The 19,154-nt window shown below is 36.2% G+C and overlaps 1 protein-coding gene across 6 annotated transcripts in view; it reads right to left on the reverse strand.

Moving 5' to 3' along the window:
- Nucleotides 1–2,989: 2,989 nt before the first annotated feature.
- DCUN1D4 (defective in cullin neddylation 1 domain containing 4) overlaps nt 2,990–19,154 on the reverse strand; it is a 38,877-nt gene continuing 22,712 nt past the window's right edge. For all 6 annotated transcript variants that reach the window (XM_051617093.1, XM_051617097.1, XM_051617096.1 and 3 more), the window contains 7 exons: nt 14,231–14,322; nt 12,198–12,268; nt 10,552–10,643; nt 9,563–9,671; nt 7,910–8,014; nt 7,351–7,453; nt 2,990–7,241 (listed from right to left, as the gene is read on the reverse strand). In XM_051617093.1, coding sequence (XP_051473053.1) covers nt 7,186–7,241; nt 7,351–7,453; nt 7,910–8,014; nt 9,563–9,671; nt 10,552–10,643; nt 12,198–12,268; nt 14,231–14,322 — 628 coding nt within the window. In that variant the 3' untranslated portion in view covers nt 2,990–7,185. The remainder of the gene's footprint in view (nt 7,242–7,350; nt 7,454–7,909; nt 8,015–9,562; nt 9,672–10,551; nt 10,644–12,197; nt 12,269–14,230; nt 14,323–19,154) is intronic.

Genomic DNA, 19,154 nt, shown 5'->3' on the forward strand with positions numbered 1-19,154 from the left:
CATAGGAAAAAGTGTGACATATTAAACTGTCCAGAATTGTTCACATGTTCTGAGTCGTTAAGAACTGACAAAACACTCAAATCTGCAAAAATCACAGCATTCCCAGAAATATTAAAAATACATTCACTGTAAAACACAGTACATTCCCCAATATAACTCATTCCTTGATTATATAAATGTCTGTAAATGTTATACCCTGTTCTACTGCAATTCTCTCCTAATCCCCACAGTGTCAATTCTCATGTAATGCCCTGGCTTCCATTGAATTTAAGGCTGCTGTTCTCAGAGAGCAGTCTGTGACACAAAAACCTGCATTTTTAGCAGCTGTCTAGAAGTAAAGAACTGGGTAATTTGAGTGCAATTCCTCACAGAAACAGCTACATAGCCACTAGGAGCAGAAAACAGAACAGTACTCCCTCACCACTACTTTTCTTAGCACTCATAACCAGCTTCCCGTAAAGCTCATTATACACAGAGGTTACCTGTGGCTTAAACAACCTTAAAAATGGAACACAAAAATTGCAGCCTTGCTCTTTATGGTATGTATGAATCTTCAAACACTGTGTTGACAGAACTCTCCTAGGTGTGTCACATTTGGCTGTACCAGCTGCTAACAAGAAATCTTAACTACACAAGCAAGCCCATGTCGTGGATCACGGGGAAAAAAGTGTATTTGAGTGGCTCTACTGGTGTCTCATACAGAGCAATGTTTCGTCATTTGCTTCTACTACAGTTCAGCAGTTCCAATATACATTGGAAAATTTTATCCTATTTTTTCTGACTGTAGGAATGCTGCAGTGGTGGTGCAGACACTCCACTGCTTGTGAGAAGCTGCGAGTTTTCTAAGGCTCCCTTTATGCTGTAAAGTTACAGAAAAATATTATCTACTGTTTTCATTAGAGAAAATAAATTTGCTCCTTCCTCAAGGGATTTTTAACATGTGATGAAGTATTTCATTGTACTGTTAAGAGTAATTTTGATGTTGTCTCCAAGTTACCTTAAGATTTCTGCCTAATCTTGCACCTTTCCTTTGCTACTGATCACTCCCAAACACTCTATTATCACTTGTTCATACGAACCCAAACAATCAGCTGCTTCTCTTTCATATTAGTTCCTCACTTAATTAGCAATTGCTCATACAGTTAATACAAACCTTTTCTATTTCCTGTGGCTTCCAAACAGTACTCTGCATATTCTGCTCCTCTCCGTCCATTCTATTTCTCCATGCCCCTCACTATACAATCTAAAGTCGCCCACAGTCTACACAGTCACCCACTCACTGACTCCAAGATTTTATCCACTCTTTACATTTTAGCTAATACTAATCGACACATCTTGTTCACACCAACACTTTAAAAGTTTAGCTGGTTTGGTCTTTTAAAATTTTCTAGAATACCTATACTAGTACAAAACCAGCTGCAGGTATAAGGATATAACTGCATTACACAGACAACACTTTTTTTTTTTTCCCACCACACAGAAGCTAAGAGTTGCAGAGCCACATTACTGCAGCTGCTCTAAGGATGCTGAAACTTCTTTAGATTCATCAGTAACTTCAGGCAGCAAAACTCATGTTCAGGTAAGACTTTTGTTACTGTCATAGCTGAAAGTGGGAAAACAGACCAAGTCACAGAATAGGCTCAATGAAAAAGATGGCTGAGCATACACTGTACGAATTCGTAATGGAGCACAAGGAGGCAGCCAAGAGGATGTTGGCAATAGCCTGGGCACACCCTTCTTGCAGGGTGACAGTGTGCCAAGCTCCAGGATTGACAGGACACAGTAACCCCCGTACAGTGTATCAGTATAAGGAAAAACACTTAAGTCTAAAGAATAAATCGCAAAGTTCACATACAGTAATCAGAAGGAAATGAAGCTATCGTTTTCCAACACAAACATATGATACTTTGATCACTATCAAGTTGCTTGCTGTACATAGAAAGTATTTCAGTTTCTCACAGGAGGGAAACTCCAGACCCTTCATCATCTTTGTGGCCGTTTGCTGGACTCTCTCAAATATGTCGGGGTGTTTCTGCTACTGGGGAGCCCGGAAGAGGACACAGTAATGCAGGTTTGGGCTCACCAGTGTTGACAGAAGGGGAAGGATCACCTTCCTTGACCTACTGGCAACACTTCATCTAACAGCCCAGGACACCACTAGCTTTCTTTGTGACAAGGGCATATTGCTGGCTCATCTTCAATACAGTGCTCATGAGAAACCCCAGTCTATTTTCTGCCACGATGCTTTCCAGCTGTGTGTACCCCATCATATACTGGTGCATGGGGTTATTCCTCCCCAGGTACAGGATTCTGCACTTGTCCTGGTTGAAGCTCATGAGATTCCTGTCAGCCAATTTCTCCAGCCTGTTGAGGTCCCTCTGGATGGCAGAAAGACCCCCTGGCATGAGAGCCAGTCCTCCAAGTTTGGCATTATCAGCAAACTTGCTGAGGCTACTTTCTGCCCCATCATCCAGGTCATTAATGAAGATGCTGAACAGGACCAGACCCAGCATTAACCCTGGCGTACATCGCTAGCCCCTGGCCTCCAACTAGACTTTGCACTGCTGACCAAGCACCCTTCTGGGCCCTGCCATTCAGCCAGTTTTCAGTCTAGCTCACTGTCTACTCATCCAGTCCATCCGTAACAGCTTTTCTATGAGGACCTCATGGGCCAAAAAGCCCGTGTTGAGATGAGCAGGTAATGATGATGCTTCTTGTAAAATTTTGTCTTAAGAGATATTCCTGCTTCAATTGACTCTCTGTCAAAACCTTTTGTATTACAATACTGTTTTTCACCCACACACCCCATTTGAAACATACTTTTTTCCAACCAAGTTTTAAATACTGATTTTCCTATTAGAAATAAAGATTACAAGATTTGACATACAAGTTCACTGCTACTAAATGATAAAGGTTACCAACTGATCTGCTGCATTTTCAGATGACATCTATAGAATTTCTGAAATAAGAACCACAGAAAAATCTTAAGTCAGTTGCTGAAACCAACACAAATACTGTTTATTTGTCGGATGCCATTTTACATCAACACCAGGAAAAGACCTAAAAATTAACCAGATGAATTCATGTTAGGTGGCATAACAGTATTTTCACCAGGTCATGAGTCACAGGAGTTTAGCACACCTTATTTATGTAATATCCAAATAACTAAGACATGAAGTATTCACAGTTACGGGTTAACTGTGGTTCCTGCAACAGCAGTGCCAGCAGGTAACATTTTGTGACAGCACGTGTACACACACACGCACACAGGAGAAATAATTTGAAAAAATTAAAAATATCAAGCTTAGTTTTGGTCTCAGTTACAGACAACAAACTATTCAGTTGGTGGATGAGTGCTATACACTTTCACAGCAATAAGAAAGGACAAAATATAAGGCCTAGAAAGAGGTATTTCAGCAGTTAGGATTAAACTGGGGCACAAGCTAACTGTTAAAGCTATTTGAATTCCAGAGTATTAAACAATTTGTTAGACTTGCAACCAAGGGTCAACAGAAATCTAGGAAAACCTTAAAACTGTAGCCCACTTCTTGCCCTTCAAAAAAGTAACTTGGGAACATTAACCATGTAGCAATTTTGATTGTGTGAGCAGACTGTTGATGAAATAAAACACACATTGTTGTGGTAAAATGGGAGAAGCCTCCAGTCCTATACAAATGTCAGAAAAGCCTACACAAAAGTAACCCAAATATTTATTGTAGCTTAAAGACAACCTTAAAGAGGTTTAAATGAACAATTCAAGTATATAAAGTATATATTCCAATAAATTCTATCCTCTTCAACTTCTCTTGAAAAAGATTAAGTGAAAAAATAACAGTAACACAATTATATTAATATTTTAAATAATATTATTTTGCCATAGAATAAAATGTAATTTGAGGAATGTTTCAGTTACTAATATTCATATAATCACAGAACCACTTAGGTTGGAAAAGACCTTGAAGATCACCAAGTGCAAAGAGCTCCAAATGTCTGTCACCTATCGGCTGCCCATTTCTATCATCTCTGGAAGCTATTTTCTTTTCACTAACTGGTTTTCCACTTTACATCTCCTAAATACCAAGCATGAACTGCAGAAAGATCATCAAATTTCTACTGTAAGGATATACACAGTATACCAGAAAGATCACCAAAAGCCTGTGACACTTCTGCCAGAATGACCTCTCAGTGCCTTATGCAAGAATTCAGCATATCCTATACAGTACTTTTCTCAAAAGGAAAAAAAAAAATCCAACAAAACTACATCTACTATATCATGGCACAACAAACAAAAAAGCAAACATAAAACTTAAAAGGTAAAGTGAGTAGCTTAGCTAAGTTTCCACAATTAATTAAAAATGAGAATTTCTCCAAAATACAAGAGCTGGCAACGTTAAGAGTCCTCTGCTTATCAGCATGTACAGCAGAACCAGAAGGATGGATAGCACAGGGAAGCTCATCAAACCATACGGGTCCATTTTAGTCCATTTGCTCTCTATAAATGTCAGTAAAGTTGTCGACTAGCTGCAATTCAATTTGTGCTTTATTTTTTGAAGATAGATGTTTATAAACTAGTTGAAGACTACAGATAAATGCTCCTGTCAAGTGGAAGAAAAAAAACTGCAGTCTGATTCATTTCCAAACACATTCTTCCTTTCCATCACTCCCAATTTCTTTCACTCAAAGAAAAAAAAAAAAATAGTTTGTTTACTTATACAGAGTGAGTACTTCCTGAGGTTTCTTTTCCTCTGTTTTCTTGGCTTTCATTAAACTTTGTATTCTGCTAAACATTGGAAAAAGAGCACCCAGTTCAGCTGTACAGATTTCTGTTGACCCTGTTACGTGAAAGTTACACCTCTAACAGTAATAGATTAAAAAGTGTCTTTGGCTCTTACTTCCAATAATGGAAGCCAAATTAGTTGTGACATACAAAACCTTTTATGCAAACTTTGTATTTCTTGCAGAACTCATGCCAATTTGTGCTAAACTAGAGTCAGTAACTAGCTTAACATTTAAAAACAATTACAGTATTTCACATAAAAATCTTATCAACCACAATTTAGCCTAATGTTAAAAGTTATATTGCTTCTAAGTTCATTCTTTTAAGAACTAAACCAGCAGCTCCATTGATAGTTCCCTACCATTATACTATGATAATATACACATTTACATCAGAAGTCTTAATAAAAATGTGTGTTTTAGTAAGAGGCTTACTGTAAACATTAAATACCACACTCCACTGAATTAATTTCTTGTGCAAACTGGCATCAAACATGGAATTCAGGTTGTGTGTATTAGTACATGAGAAGCAATGACTATGTACTTTTTACCATTATTAACTATAAAGAGCACTAATTAGTGTCATGGTAATCCAAACATGACTATTTCAGGGGAAAGGCAGCATTTTCCTCTTAGCATCATGAATTCTAGGCTTTGTATATGCATACATATAATATATTTATGTATATACAAATATACACAGATACACACAAACAATTCTTGTCTTTGGCAGCTGAATTTGAAAAAATAAAAACAACCACAAACGTCAACACAACTGACCACCTGCACCACAATTACAACCTCCAGGTCCAGGGCAGCAAACAAATGAGCTTTGTTAAGCTCGGTTTAATCCTGAAAGCAGTCAAAATAATCACAGCTGTTCCTGAATTCAGTGATGGCAGAATACAGCTGAAAATTTAACATTCGACCTGAAACATTCCACCCCACTCTCCAGAGAAACAGAAAAACCACCAATACCTTGTAAAATATTCCTACAGAAAAGTAGTATTACTCTTTGTTCCAATCATCCACTGGTCCTTTTTTGTCAAATGCTCCATGAATCAATATGGAACATTTTAATAAATCCTTAGGGATCAAAGTTTACTAGCACCGGATACACCAAGGACCTATTTATAAAAATCAACACTAACATTATGTAATAAAGAAAGGTAAGGCAAAGACAAGATGATAAAATTATAGAAATAAAACATCATTTAATTCACTCATTTTCCCCAAAATAATCACTAGAACTGTCCTACACATATAAAGAAATGAGTGAAATAACCAGTAGTCCCTACTAAAATGTACTGTCATTTAATGCTGGTGTTCAACATGCCCATTGCCTGCAACAGGCATTCTGCTAGGAAATTCCAATCCCCAGCATGAAAGAAAAAGTAATGTTTTGACTATTCAATACAATATTTTTAATCACTTAGAAACATAAAGTTAGAAAACCTGGCCAAGATTAACATTATAAATAAAAATGAAAAAAAAGTATATTATCTATGGGCTAGGGGTAAGCAGACTTTATTCCCCAAATGACTCATTTTAGCTAGAAGATTCTATTTCACTAGATCGCACATATACCAAACACTCTACACCAAAAATTAAAAGAAATATGCCAAAGGCAATTTACAGAACTCTAAAAACCATTTTTAAAAGGTACTTTAATTTGTTCATTTGTACCTGTAATGACTATTGCAGTTTTAACATTAAAAAGTCAGTACTTTTTTCTTCAAATGGAAGTCATCTGTGGCATGTATAATTATTACAGTGTTTTAGTATTTATATGTATATATTATTTTTTAAGACACCAACGTTTCGTTCCTGTTAAGCAATAGCTCAGGTTTGGTGAATTCTGGTGAAGAAAGTCACAGCATGTCTTCTTCCCTCAGAAACTGGCATCTCAAATAGTAACATTAAAATTGACAATAGTTCTTCACATAACTATGTCCAAGCAGTCTGTTCATTTTGTTTTCTGAAATGCTACATTTGAGACCGAACGAAAAACAAAGTAACTGAAGTTTCAAATATGCAAGTGATTACTAGAATTATGCCACAAGATTATTTTTACAATACATTTCTACAGAAATAATCCCTAAGTGAAGCTTTTTTTTTTATACACATATACAAAATTTAGACAGCAATATACACATAAATCACAGTGAAGATGCTGGCAAATTCACCAATTCGTAGTGTAAATACAGAATGCAAAGCAGCCTTCAAAGAGAACAATGCTACACAGCAAGCATAGCTGGCTTGTTAAAGAGCAAACATCAAAAGTTACCAGCAAAAGGGATGCAGTGCAAGAAAAGCAGCATGCACTTTGATACAAATAGCAGTTTATGGCTAATGGTTGACATAACTGTGGTAACAGTGACTCTTGAGTGGCTGTGCATAGTTAAACTCCTATGTCATCTGTTTTCCTTTATACCATTCCACAAACTCATCCAACAACACTGGCCCTGTAGAGAGATCAAATAACTGTATTTTACAAAATGTTGCAAACAGACACTGAATGATTAAGCTCAGAAAAGTAAATTATTTTAGAACACAACATTTGGAGTTACTTACAGGCTCCGTCTTCGTCATAGTTACTGAGGTCAAGGTTAATTGTTCTGCTGAATTCAAGAACATTACACCACTGGTCCTTATTGATAACTTTGTACTTTGATTGCTGCATAAGGCAAGAAAAAGAAGTTACTAAAATAGATTTTCAACCCCCTCAAATTCAGATTTAATTTTTTTTAACAGAAGATTTAAACCTTGTGATGAATTAATATTTTAATCTGCATGCCATCTAAAACTAAACAGGATTAAAGAAACCACTAAACACTCAAACTAGCTTTGGATAATTCATGTTCCTCATTAAGACATCTTTTAGTGGACAAACATACAGCAATAAAATGCAAGTCCAAAAGCAAATCAAAGACATTCCATACTTTATCTTACATTAAATAAATCTTAACAGCACAGGAATTCGGGAAAAAGAAAGATAACCCGTTACAAATGGTGCTTTGAGAGTTAGTATATTCTAAACCAGAACAAAAATTCTTAGCTGTTCATTCTACTTACAGTTAAATTAACAGAGAAGACAGATCAAATAAATGTAATTCTGTTTCAAATGTCATACCTCTAAAAACTGGTGAAATACTGGAAAAAGGGACCATGTTTTTCCTAAAAGAAGGCCCAACATACACTTGGCAGTATTGATATCTAGGCTGCGCTGGTCCTTTTCCTGAAAAAAAAGGAAAAGGTCAAGAAAGACAAAAGAGCACGATTTCAGGATTTTTCACTTCACCCACTGCCTGTACTGTTCACTGCTCACCCATACATACAACAAACAAATACAAATAGCAGTATCAGTGTTTTTTAACAAAACACAGCTTCTAGTACATGTTCCTTCCTCTTAGCTAGTGGCTTACTATTTAGAGATGCTGATATCCAGACTTTCCCAAAAAACTGTTACTGCTGTTGGAGATATTTCCTGTGGTACGACTACAACTATGTGAACCCTCAGTACACAGCAGCTGTCAAGTAACATTGACTATGCAAAGAGTGACCCAAGAAGGTTCTTCGTTCTCTTTTCTACCAATTACATGAAATTCAGATCAAATTATGAAATGAGCAGAGGGAACACAATATACCAGGACATGGAGACCCCTCTCCGAACTGTCCTAGTTTTACTTCAGTGTACCAGTAGCATATCAAGGCTTAAGGGGTGATTTTTTTTGGTTCTGCTAAGAAAAAAAAGTATCATCTGTACCCAGTAGATTTCATTACATCTTATCAGTGGGAAAGTAGTACATTTGAGAAGACAACTTCTGCAAATCTCAAAAGTAACATGTGCATGTGTAAAATTCATTTTGTTATTTTAAGTAGTTTATCCATTTACATTTGTTGTCTTAAAATCAAACAATTTTTGGTGAGAGATGGAACATAAAACTTCACCCTTTTATGCCTTGCTACCCAAGAAAAATGGAATTGAGCCCTATGCCTCATCTGTACAAATGCATTCTGTAGTACACACAACTACACATCTTTATTTAAAACAAAACAAAAAACAACAAAAATCAAAAACTAAATGAACTGTCTTCTATAATGTAGGAAGGATGTGGTAGAGATGCCAGTTCTCAGACAACTGAATGCCTTAACCACAAGGTTATCCTCTTACTGATATTTCATAAAAAATACACCTCAATTCTAAAACTGTGTACACATAATTTAATGTAGATTTGTTTTGGAAGGAAAGTGGGGAGACCAGCAACTCCGAGAGCAGCAGAAGCTGTTTTACGTTCTGGTCAAAGATGTTAAACAATGCTGGTCCCAATACCAGGGAAGTTTATATCATAACCAGCTTTTGATTGTATCAGTTATTTTTACCACCTGCAGAAATGCCTGGTTTGCCTTCCTCTTACAAATACGTTTATGCTTACAAAATTCAAATAGTAAGAAGAAAAACCAGGGTAATTATAAAGCCAGTGGAAGCAGCAAAGCTCCAATATGCAACAGAACCAGGTCTAAATTTCCCTGAAGTTATAAATGCTTGAAGTAGAGTTAACAAAACATGTAAAAAAAACTAAACCACTGAACAACAAACATCCTACATACTTTTCCTTCCTAGTTCTAGCATTTTGCATACACCTTTTTACAACACAATTCCATTTGTTAGAAGCAACCTTGAGTGGTATATTAAGAGAAACACACTTAGAATTACGCAGTCTTTCAACTATTACTCGTGACAATCAAGTTTTTATTTCAGATGCTGGTCTTCAACAGTACTTACCCGTGCAAAGTCAAATGCGTATCTATAAATAAGTTTGAAATTGGCAGGCTCATTTAATAAAGATCTCAAGTAATCCAGAGAATTTCTCAATTTTTCTGTTGTATCACATCTACAAGAAAAGCACAAAGTGAATTTAGAGTCTGCGTCCTAGGACATCAGATACCTGTGTAAGGAAAGAATCGCTAACATGTATCTCCATCCATCTGTACATCACTCTGTACAAAGGCATATTTAAGAGTTTCCATAAAAATGCCTTGATTAAACCCATAGCGTGAAAAGGATTTTAAAAAATAGTGAAATCTTACGCTGGTACTCTGATAAAAACCTGTTTGGCTTTGTAGAAAACACATCTTCTAACAGATGAAACTAAGAATTTGTCTGCATGTGGCAAATAACCAGCAAACCACAGCAGCTCTACAATACTTCTATAGTTTTGCTGAGACAATAGAACATCCTACACAATTTTAGTGATTCTGTTCTGGAAGACAAGTCAAAACACAGCTCTTCCTCCAACTCTCTACGAAACACGATTATTCAACTACATTTATGTTAATTATGCCATGAAGACAAGCTCTCAATTGGACAAAGCAACTCTCAGAGAGAACATGACAGTACAAAGTCACAGAAACAGTCTGTATTATTAAGCATTTTAAACTACATGTGCTTTGACAACACACCAGTATCTGATAGATACGTTCAATCCAGTGACAAAGATAGATGTCCTTGGGAAAAGAAACAATATTGAACCTCATGACATTTCTGTGTTCTTACATCTGCTGACATTGTAATCCAACTGTAATCCAAAGCATGACAGGTTTCAAGTTGTCTCTAAGTGCCCATATCACCATAAATAGGACCAAAAATGTATTACTTCTGCTCCAAAGCAGATCTCTCTGCTGTAGGTGTCACGAGTCAAAACATCAAAGTCTGTTTTTTCTAAAAAACTGGGTTTACTATATGAAACTTAAGAGGTTTTTCAGAGCACTTACTGTAGTGATGTCATTCCTTTTAACCATTCTTGTAATGTAAAGTAGCCCATGTTTTGTGCATCCAACTTCCATGCTAGCACAAGCATAACTACCTGTTTTAAAGAGGGAGGGAAAAAAAGACCCAAAAGAATTAACAAAAATCCACACATTTTTCAAATAACTACAATTTAGCAGTAGTTTTGTAGGCTACAAATGCTTTACTCATATAAAGAGGACGTCCAGATGTTTGCTGCACTATTTTAAAAGTTAAGAAACATGAAAATGACAAAAGTGTACATAATCCAAAGAGAAGACAACAGTGCAAAGATAAGGGGTGAACATCCACCCAAGCTATCAGCAGCCACCTTACTTCAAGGGAGCATGCAGAGTCATCTAGTGAGCGCTGTAATGTGGAAGGTGAGTTGGTGTAAAAGCTACATAAAAGGTTTCCCAAAACAACAAAACTGAAGTACCAATTTGATGGCAAGTTCCATTTGACATTTGTTAAACTCTACTCTATACAAACATCAGTTGCAATCCATAAGCTCTCTGAAATCCAGATATTCTAAAACTAGTAATGGTTCCACCTGAATCCAGCTATCCCATGGTACCATCAGCCTACCTAATTTTGCAGGTCTGAACACGGAAAAGAATTTAGGTCAATGTTATGTAAAGCTAGATGAACTAACATTAACATTTATAAAAACAGAGGCTGAAACATAAATACTTCAGTTTTGTCCAAAAGTAAAGAGTCTTTTTCACATCTCACATGGATGACTACCACAGTAAATAACTTTGATAAACTGATACCATAGGATTATCTTATTTAGGAACTTAATAAACCACTTTCGATATATGTATGGAAAAACTTGCAGGATAATTGACCCTGCAGACTAGAACAAAAAAATAATCAAGTAATTTCAAATTGCAATTCAGCCATTAACTAGCTAATGATAGTGCAGCTCTACACAGTTTTTAATATGAAAACAGAATACCTACACTTGTATAAGCATATGTCTGTATAAATCTCAATGGTTTATTATACTAATAAGCTCAAAAATTAGCAAATTACATCTTGCATTCCCAGTAAATCTTTCAAAACAACAACTCTCATTTTACTTAGTCAGAGATGATGCTTTATGAAACCTGCAAAATATGGGACTTGCATAAATTTTCAAAGCAAAAATTAGGCACTAGGAAAAAGCCTGTAAAACTCACAACTATTCCTTTTTAAATTGTCTCTCTATATATTTATATATAATATAGTCTATATATAAATGTCTATATATACATACACATAAAATACAGATGTAATTATATAAACTCTTTATTTCTGTTTTGAAATGGCATCATGGGAGTGCTAATACTGCTCACAGCATTTCAAATATTTCAAATACTTTTGGGGAAAGGGAGGAAAGAAAGTGAAAGAGAAGGGGTGGCAGCAAAGACAAATTGAGTTTTTACAGATTGTCAGGTAAGTGTTTCAAATAAAGGCAAGCTGTTTCCAAATGTGTTTATAGAACTCCCTGGTTTATATTTATTTAATTATTTTATTTTAATCCAAAGAATTTTTTAAATCTTGATGGGAAAAAAAAAAAAAGAGATATAAGATTGGCATGTGTGCATTTTAACAGGTTAGGCATCTTATGAATGGACTTTGAACTTACATTTTCTGGTTCGACTCCAATGTCTTCACAAAATTTTTCCATACCTTCTGGCCCTACAACGTCATCAGTGCCTGCAGACAAAATGCATTCTACGTAACTCAGAAAATTAAAGCAGCCTGACCTTCACAGCACAAGAGAAATGCAATCACGCAGTACATGAACTTCCATACTTTTTTTTGTTTCTTTTTGACATGCAGTAAGTATTTCCACACTTAACTACTAGACTTGTACACACATAAATCATTAGCTCACTTTTGGAAACAGAGACAGAAAAAGTGTAAAACAACTTTCCATTCCTGACAATATCCTTTATCCTATCCATCTACTGAGATAATATTGGAAGAGTAAATTAATAATACCTTTAAGAACACACGTAAGACTAGCAAAATATTGCCACAATTAAATGAGTGGATGATGGTCAGTGAAGCTCATTTTTGGCATGAATCTCTACTGTTATCATAAGATCGTATCATACAAAAATGTGATACATAGCTATACAGGATACAAGACATTACAATCCCAGAATCTCATTCCTTTTTGTCTCATATACTATCTTTATATGATGTTATCTACAAAAAAAGAGCCCAAAATAAAAAAACTTGTACTCATTTGTTCACATACCATGGCTGCACATTATCTGAATTTTAGTAACTGCAGGGGGAAGACATGAATTACTGCTATTTCTTTGCTAACTTAAAATGAAAAAAAGATTTAAACTATAGATGCTATTAAATGCAATACTATTAAAGCATGCTGTTAAATTAAGGTATTTATAACTTCTACAATGCTCTACTGACAAAACTACAGAGGCAGTGTCAAATGTCTGCATCTATAAAGGAGAAGACTTACGAAGCAAGAACACAAAGGAGATTATTCTTTGAAAATTAATTTTTTAGAATGTTACTCAATACTGTAAACAGAATCATAGCCTCAATTTTTCTGTTTTATCTTGGTGCACTTGATGGTAACCCAAAATTTCTTTCATATACAGCCTTCCTTTCATCCCTTCTTCCTATGAAAGTCTTGCCTAAAAGGAGTTATCCCTGTTGCTAAGGTAAAAAAAATAAATGAAGCTGGTAATAAAGGCTGAGAATCTAACAGGGTAATATTGGCTTGAATTTGTTTGAATCTCCTCTCACAGACTGCCACAGAGAAGTGAGCTCATGAAGTAATTAATTTAGTTTACATAATTTTATTGGAAGAAAAAATATTTTATTATATCAAATTAAGTGACTCTTCATTATGCATAAGAAGTAGACAAAACACAAGTTGTGAGCAACATCATCCAAGACAGAATCAGAAAACTGCAAGATGACCTGATTTTGTCAATCACCTATTTCATTTCCTTTTGGTCTTCACAGTCATGAGATCATTTTTCTCCTCTTCAGAAAACCATGTGTAAAAAAAATCAATACAATAACCAACTTCACTATTAAACGATGATCTTTTGTGACTGCAGAACATAATTAATCATCTTAGAAGCCTGAAGAAAGCTCTCATACACAGTAATTCAGTCTACCTTCCCTGTAACTTGGTGATGGAAAACTATATATAAAGACAAGACTAGTATGGGATATTTGAATTTATTCATTTCCCTGCTTGAAAACATAAGCACCTGATTCAACAGGAACAAAACTAACTTAACACTTCCAACAACTTTTGTGTTTCTTTTTTAAAAAGACACACTTTTCCTGAAGCATAATTCCATACTATTCAGCACTAACATGGCAGATGACAACTTCTGAAACCATCGAGATTATAACATTTTGGACTACAGCTTTAACCGTAGATTTTAAAAGTAAAGTATGCATGTTCCACAATATTGTAAGTTACACACCTTCTGTATTCTTTTTATAGAACAAAGACAAAATTGCCCCTTCAACTCTTCAGCTCACACTAAGAAAAGCTTCTTTATGACTTTTACCAAAAAAAAAGCCTCTATCTTTGGTCTTAGAAAAGCTCAGTCAATGTACTTTTTATATTACAACGTAGATTAAATTGTTATTAAGAAGCAATTTGCATTTCACCCATACCTGCATATTCGTAGAACCATTCTAAGCATCTCTTACTTGAAAAGACTTCTTCATCTGCTTTTATTCTAGTCGAATCATATTTTCTATACATACTTCAAAAAAAAGAAAGAAAAAAGTAATTAATGAACGATTTTTTAAAAAGCAATCTTATAGTAAACAGCCACTGTAAGCAGCAACATTTTTCCTTTCTGTCTTCACATCCAGTGTTTTGTGACACTGCTTAACACTGAATACTGTGTTTGCTCAATCTGTCACACCTCAACTGATTCATAATCTTTATCCATATACATGAACTTTCCTTACAACAAATACAGACTAGTTCAAATTCAACCCCAAACTGCTTTGTGTTAGTTCAAGTAAGGTTTGTGCACAATGTTAGTTACCACAATCGACTGATGGTCTACAATTTGGCCATGGGTCTAAACCCAGAGTAATTCCACATTACAGTCCATACAGGTCCTGATTGTAGGCACACAGATACTTCATGCACTTTGAACCATCAACTAAGAACTGCACATTCTCTTTTTGCCTCCTCAAAAAATCCTAAAAAAGGCATAAAGGCCAAAACAGACATGACCCGCACTGACATCATTCTAAAGTAACACAAAAGAACACGTTACAGGTCCTCACTGACAATAACTCAAGGAACCTCATGCATCACAGGGTAAACACTTATCTGAAAAGCCAGATACAGAGCCTCCCTTCCCTCCAGAGATCACCAGCAAGGTAATGCTCTCCTTCAACAAGAAGCATAAGGAATTTTAACTACATTCAGGAAACAACACTGAAGTACCAGTCTCCTGAATTTAGTATCTGAAACATCTGCTATTCCTTCCATGCTTTAGAAGTTGATGAGTTACTCCAACCTCTTTAGACTTCCCTGAGACGGAGAATATAATTTCTGTCTGTTAGGGGAAACAGACTCAGCAGTCCAAGCAGTTGTTCCCTGCTGCATATGCATTCTCTGATCCATTCCCAGCACTCTGCAGTAGCTTGGGCTCATAAAGAGGGAAAAGAGTTGAGCAACAAATGGCTTATACTAGAGAAGGTAGCCAAGAATGAACTTGTATGTGTTCTGAGCATGCAGACCTTCCTCTTACACTGTCAAACTCTGCTGGGGGAGGACAACAAAGGGACTAACTGGTTCAAGGAAAATTCTGAAACAACTTGATGAAACTAATTTAGAGTTTATTTCATCACCATTTTGTCCTTCTAGAAAGACACGTAAAAGATGCCTACAGTTACAAGCTTAGAGATCCCACTAACCTCCACCTAGCTCAGCTATCAGCTATAAGGAACTGTAGCTACAAGTTAAGGGCACACAGATCACTCATTCGCAGAGAAATTCAAAGAACTACTTCATGTTTATTGCCATAGTTTCTTTAAAGCAACTAACCATCACAAAAGTAATATTAGTCAAAACAAAATGATAAATTGCTAATTGGAAGACAAAATGAGGCTCAAGAAATTTCAGGATGAACAAAAAAGTAACACTATACTGAAACACACTCCTCTGCAACGAACTGGAACAGTGAAGAAACTGCATATATTTCATGAACTTTCAGAACTGCATATATTCATATACCCACAATTTATAAAGTATATTTTTCACTTTCATTGTGAAAACAGTTTTTTTCTATTTTAATTACCTACTTTTTATAAGCTTTACTGCAGTTGAAGATGAACAGGCTGACAACACTGCCCACTAAGCAAACAACTGAGCCAGAAGGTGTAATTCAGAGGTGAAACTATTTTTTAAAAACCTGATAACATTCACATAGTTGCAGAATGAACTGTGATCATGAAAGACCTATCCGTATTTTTAGGCTATTCTGAATTCAGAAGAATTAAAAAAATGTCTTGAGACAAAGAAAAGAGGCATTCTGCCACTTTGGCTGCTTATTTAGTATCCCCTCCTTTATGGCAAATAAACATGACAAACACAAACTGGAATACCAAGTTGAAAAATCAACTGTAGCAGGAGACAGTCAACATTTTTATTCTATTCTACTTAATAAAGAAGTTTGTCAGAGCACTGCTGGGACCTAGGACACACCAAGTTCATGTGGATCCTAAAGACAGACATTTATCACAAGATTCAATTTTTTTTCTTACAAAGGGATAATAACCAAGTGCCTCACCCTGCTTGTTCTCATAACTCACCAACACATTAGCTGTCACAGTATGTGAAGAGAGGATTTGGGCAGGAACCCTCAAGAAACAAATTCATTTACAGAGCTCGAGGTCATGCGAGTATTTCAGAAAAAGGATTCTTGCATCTTCAAGTGGCAAAGCTAAACGCTGCACTCTGAACCAAGACACCAAAGACAGCAGTACATGTAAAAGGAATGATGCCCTTTTTATACATTAATTGCATCTACACATAACAACTTTTCATATGACTGATATGGGACTGAAAGTAATTTGCTGTGCTTAAGGCTAAGGTCATTGTTTAGGAACTGCAGGAATCAGCAACATTCATTCATTAGTAAATCTGTGTACCCAAAACAGGGCCAAGTAACTACAAGCAAAACTCTCTGGTGTCAAACTTGTCATTGTTCAAAAAGCTCAGTATCTCAACACTGGAGTTTGATTTTTGAGAAACCAGAACTGATTACAGATCTTCCAGCCTCTGCTGGTAAGAGAAATTACTGCAGAAATTCAGGAAAAAAAAAACAAAAAACAAAAAACACTCAGAAAGGATACAAACTTGAGCTATCCCAGCCCCTGCTACTAGCTAATTAGCCAGGCATTTACTGAAAGCTCAAGTGACATCATACCACATTTGTAATGAAAACGGACTATGCACAGCCAGAAGTATAAAACCTTACTACAAAAATGGCTGGATTAATTTCAGATGCCCTTCTCTCAATCTAAAGGAACTAACAGCAGATCACATATTCTGCAAGACAAGGACCACTTAAAAATTAACAACAGAAACAAGTAACAATGCAGACCCAGTATTAGTGATCTCTCATGTATAAAGATGAAAAGCCTGTTCTCTCCCTGCTTACCCCAAAAAACAAATTAGTTTCTCCCCTCAGTCTAGCTAAACCAGATAGTTTTGTTAGCAAGTGACTCCTAATTCTTGAAGTGCTTAGTGAAGTAAGATGAGCAGGGAGATACAAGCAGGTAGACAAGTATCTGAGACTACAGCCTAGGACAACATGGTTCAATTAAGACAGCAAGCCCAAGCTGGCAGCACAGGGTAGAGGAGATTTCAAAGGCTGTGTCTTCTAAATGATCGTTAATACAGATCTGATTGTTTCAAGAACCACATGTGCAGAGGGGAAAAACAGAAACTGTCAGAGATGTCTGGAATCCATTTTGTATCTTGGAATATTTCTCATATCTTTGTAACTGCTCTATAAATACTGCAAGATTATATGCCTCATCTTTGTCCTAAGGACAGGATCTCTTCCTACAAAGACAAACTGCCAGACAGCACAGGGCAGATATCCAAATACTTTGTAAGCACCAAACAGCTACTGAACAGATCCAAGTTGGAAACAGCAAGTATCAACAGCTCACAGCTTCCCCAAGATGGCCACCACCAGTACCTTCAAAGAGATGCACAAAAATTATGCGGACCATGTTACAGTTTAGTAATTTGCTTATGTGCTGATGGTCTGCAAGAGGAAACTGCAATTTCAGTCACAGACCAGAAGTGAAAGAACATACTGCCCAGAGTCTGGAGAAGGGGAAAAAAAATTTACACAAACAGAAAACCAGAAGGGGGAAACAATTTTACAGACACCTTCCATAAAGGAAAGGCAAACGAGTACACTCGGTACTTTTGGTACCGTAATTTGTACCACTGTAAGAGAATGGTGACACTAGAACAGGATTGCTAAAGGGTGTTTCCTCAATCATCAGAGATAGGAAGATACATGCAGAACTTTCTCCCAAGTTATGTGCTATACCTATCATGACTGGACAACAGCAAACTCTGAGCATTTGCATTTATCCATTTCTGAATGCTGACACACTGCTCATCAGAACAGCAAGGGAAAAAAACACATATTGGCAAAGAGTATATATTTGTCTCTCAGATGAGACACACATGCAGGTAGAATGCCTCAGAAAAATCTCCACCAGAAAAAGAATTATTTTTATTAGTTTTAGCATGATGCTGCCAGTGTTAGGGCAGTGACAGCAGACTTAAAAAATCCTTCTTTATATTACAACCAATATACCCTTGTGGAGAATTTAGCTTTTTCTTTTGTATTATCTCTAACAGCCATTTTACCAACTAGAGAAAGGAAAGAACGTGGGACAGGGCAGCAGAAAAAAATAAAATTAACCTGCCTAAATTTTATAAACGTGATATAACTAGTTAACCACATTTAAAAGAAGTGATTTTCTCAGAAATGCTTGCATCTCCATCTCGACCTAATAACTGACTCACAACATTCATTTTTCATCTTATTTTTGAAATACTATTATGAGCTAGGGAATTGTAATATCCTGCAGAAAAGATCAGACAATGTATTTTAGAATTGGAAGTGCTATAGTTAGACACAAACCAGAGAAAAAAAACTAGATGTCTAGGCCTTTCATGTTTCTTTAAATACATGATCATCTGTATTTTTCCAGATAATTTTCCTTCATTTGTAGCTGATTTGGTGGAAAAGCAAAAGCATGAAAACTCCATCCAGCTATTACGGGGTGACCAGGCAAGTCACCATAAGAGTACACGGTCACTGCCAGTAAAAGGACCAAGGTCATGGCAATTCTCTTCATTCTACTGCAGTCTTCAATGAGCATGCTTCAACTGTACTAGAATTTGTTAAGAGCTCCACCTATCACAGCAGCAACTCTGGGCTGTGTGGCTCCACAATATTCAGAGATCAGTCAAAGCAGGGAGTTTAGGCCACACAAAACATTATCTTGATTGTGGAATCTGGTAATAGTTCACGGGGGG

Source organism: Apus apus, chromosome 4, assembly GCF_020740795.1.
Source record: "Apus apus isolate bApuApu2 chromosome 4, bApuApu2.pri.cur, whole genome shotgun sequence".
NCBI lineage: Eukaryota > Metazoa > Chordata > Aves > Apodiformes > Apodidae > Apus > Apus apus.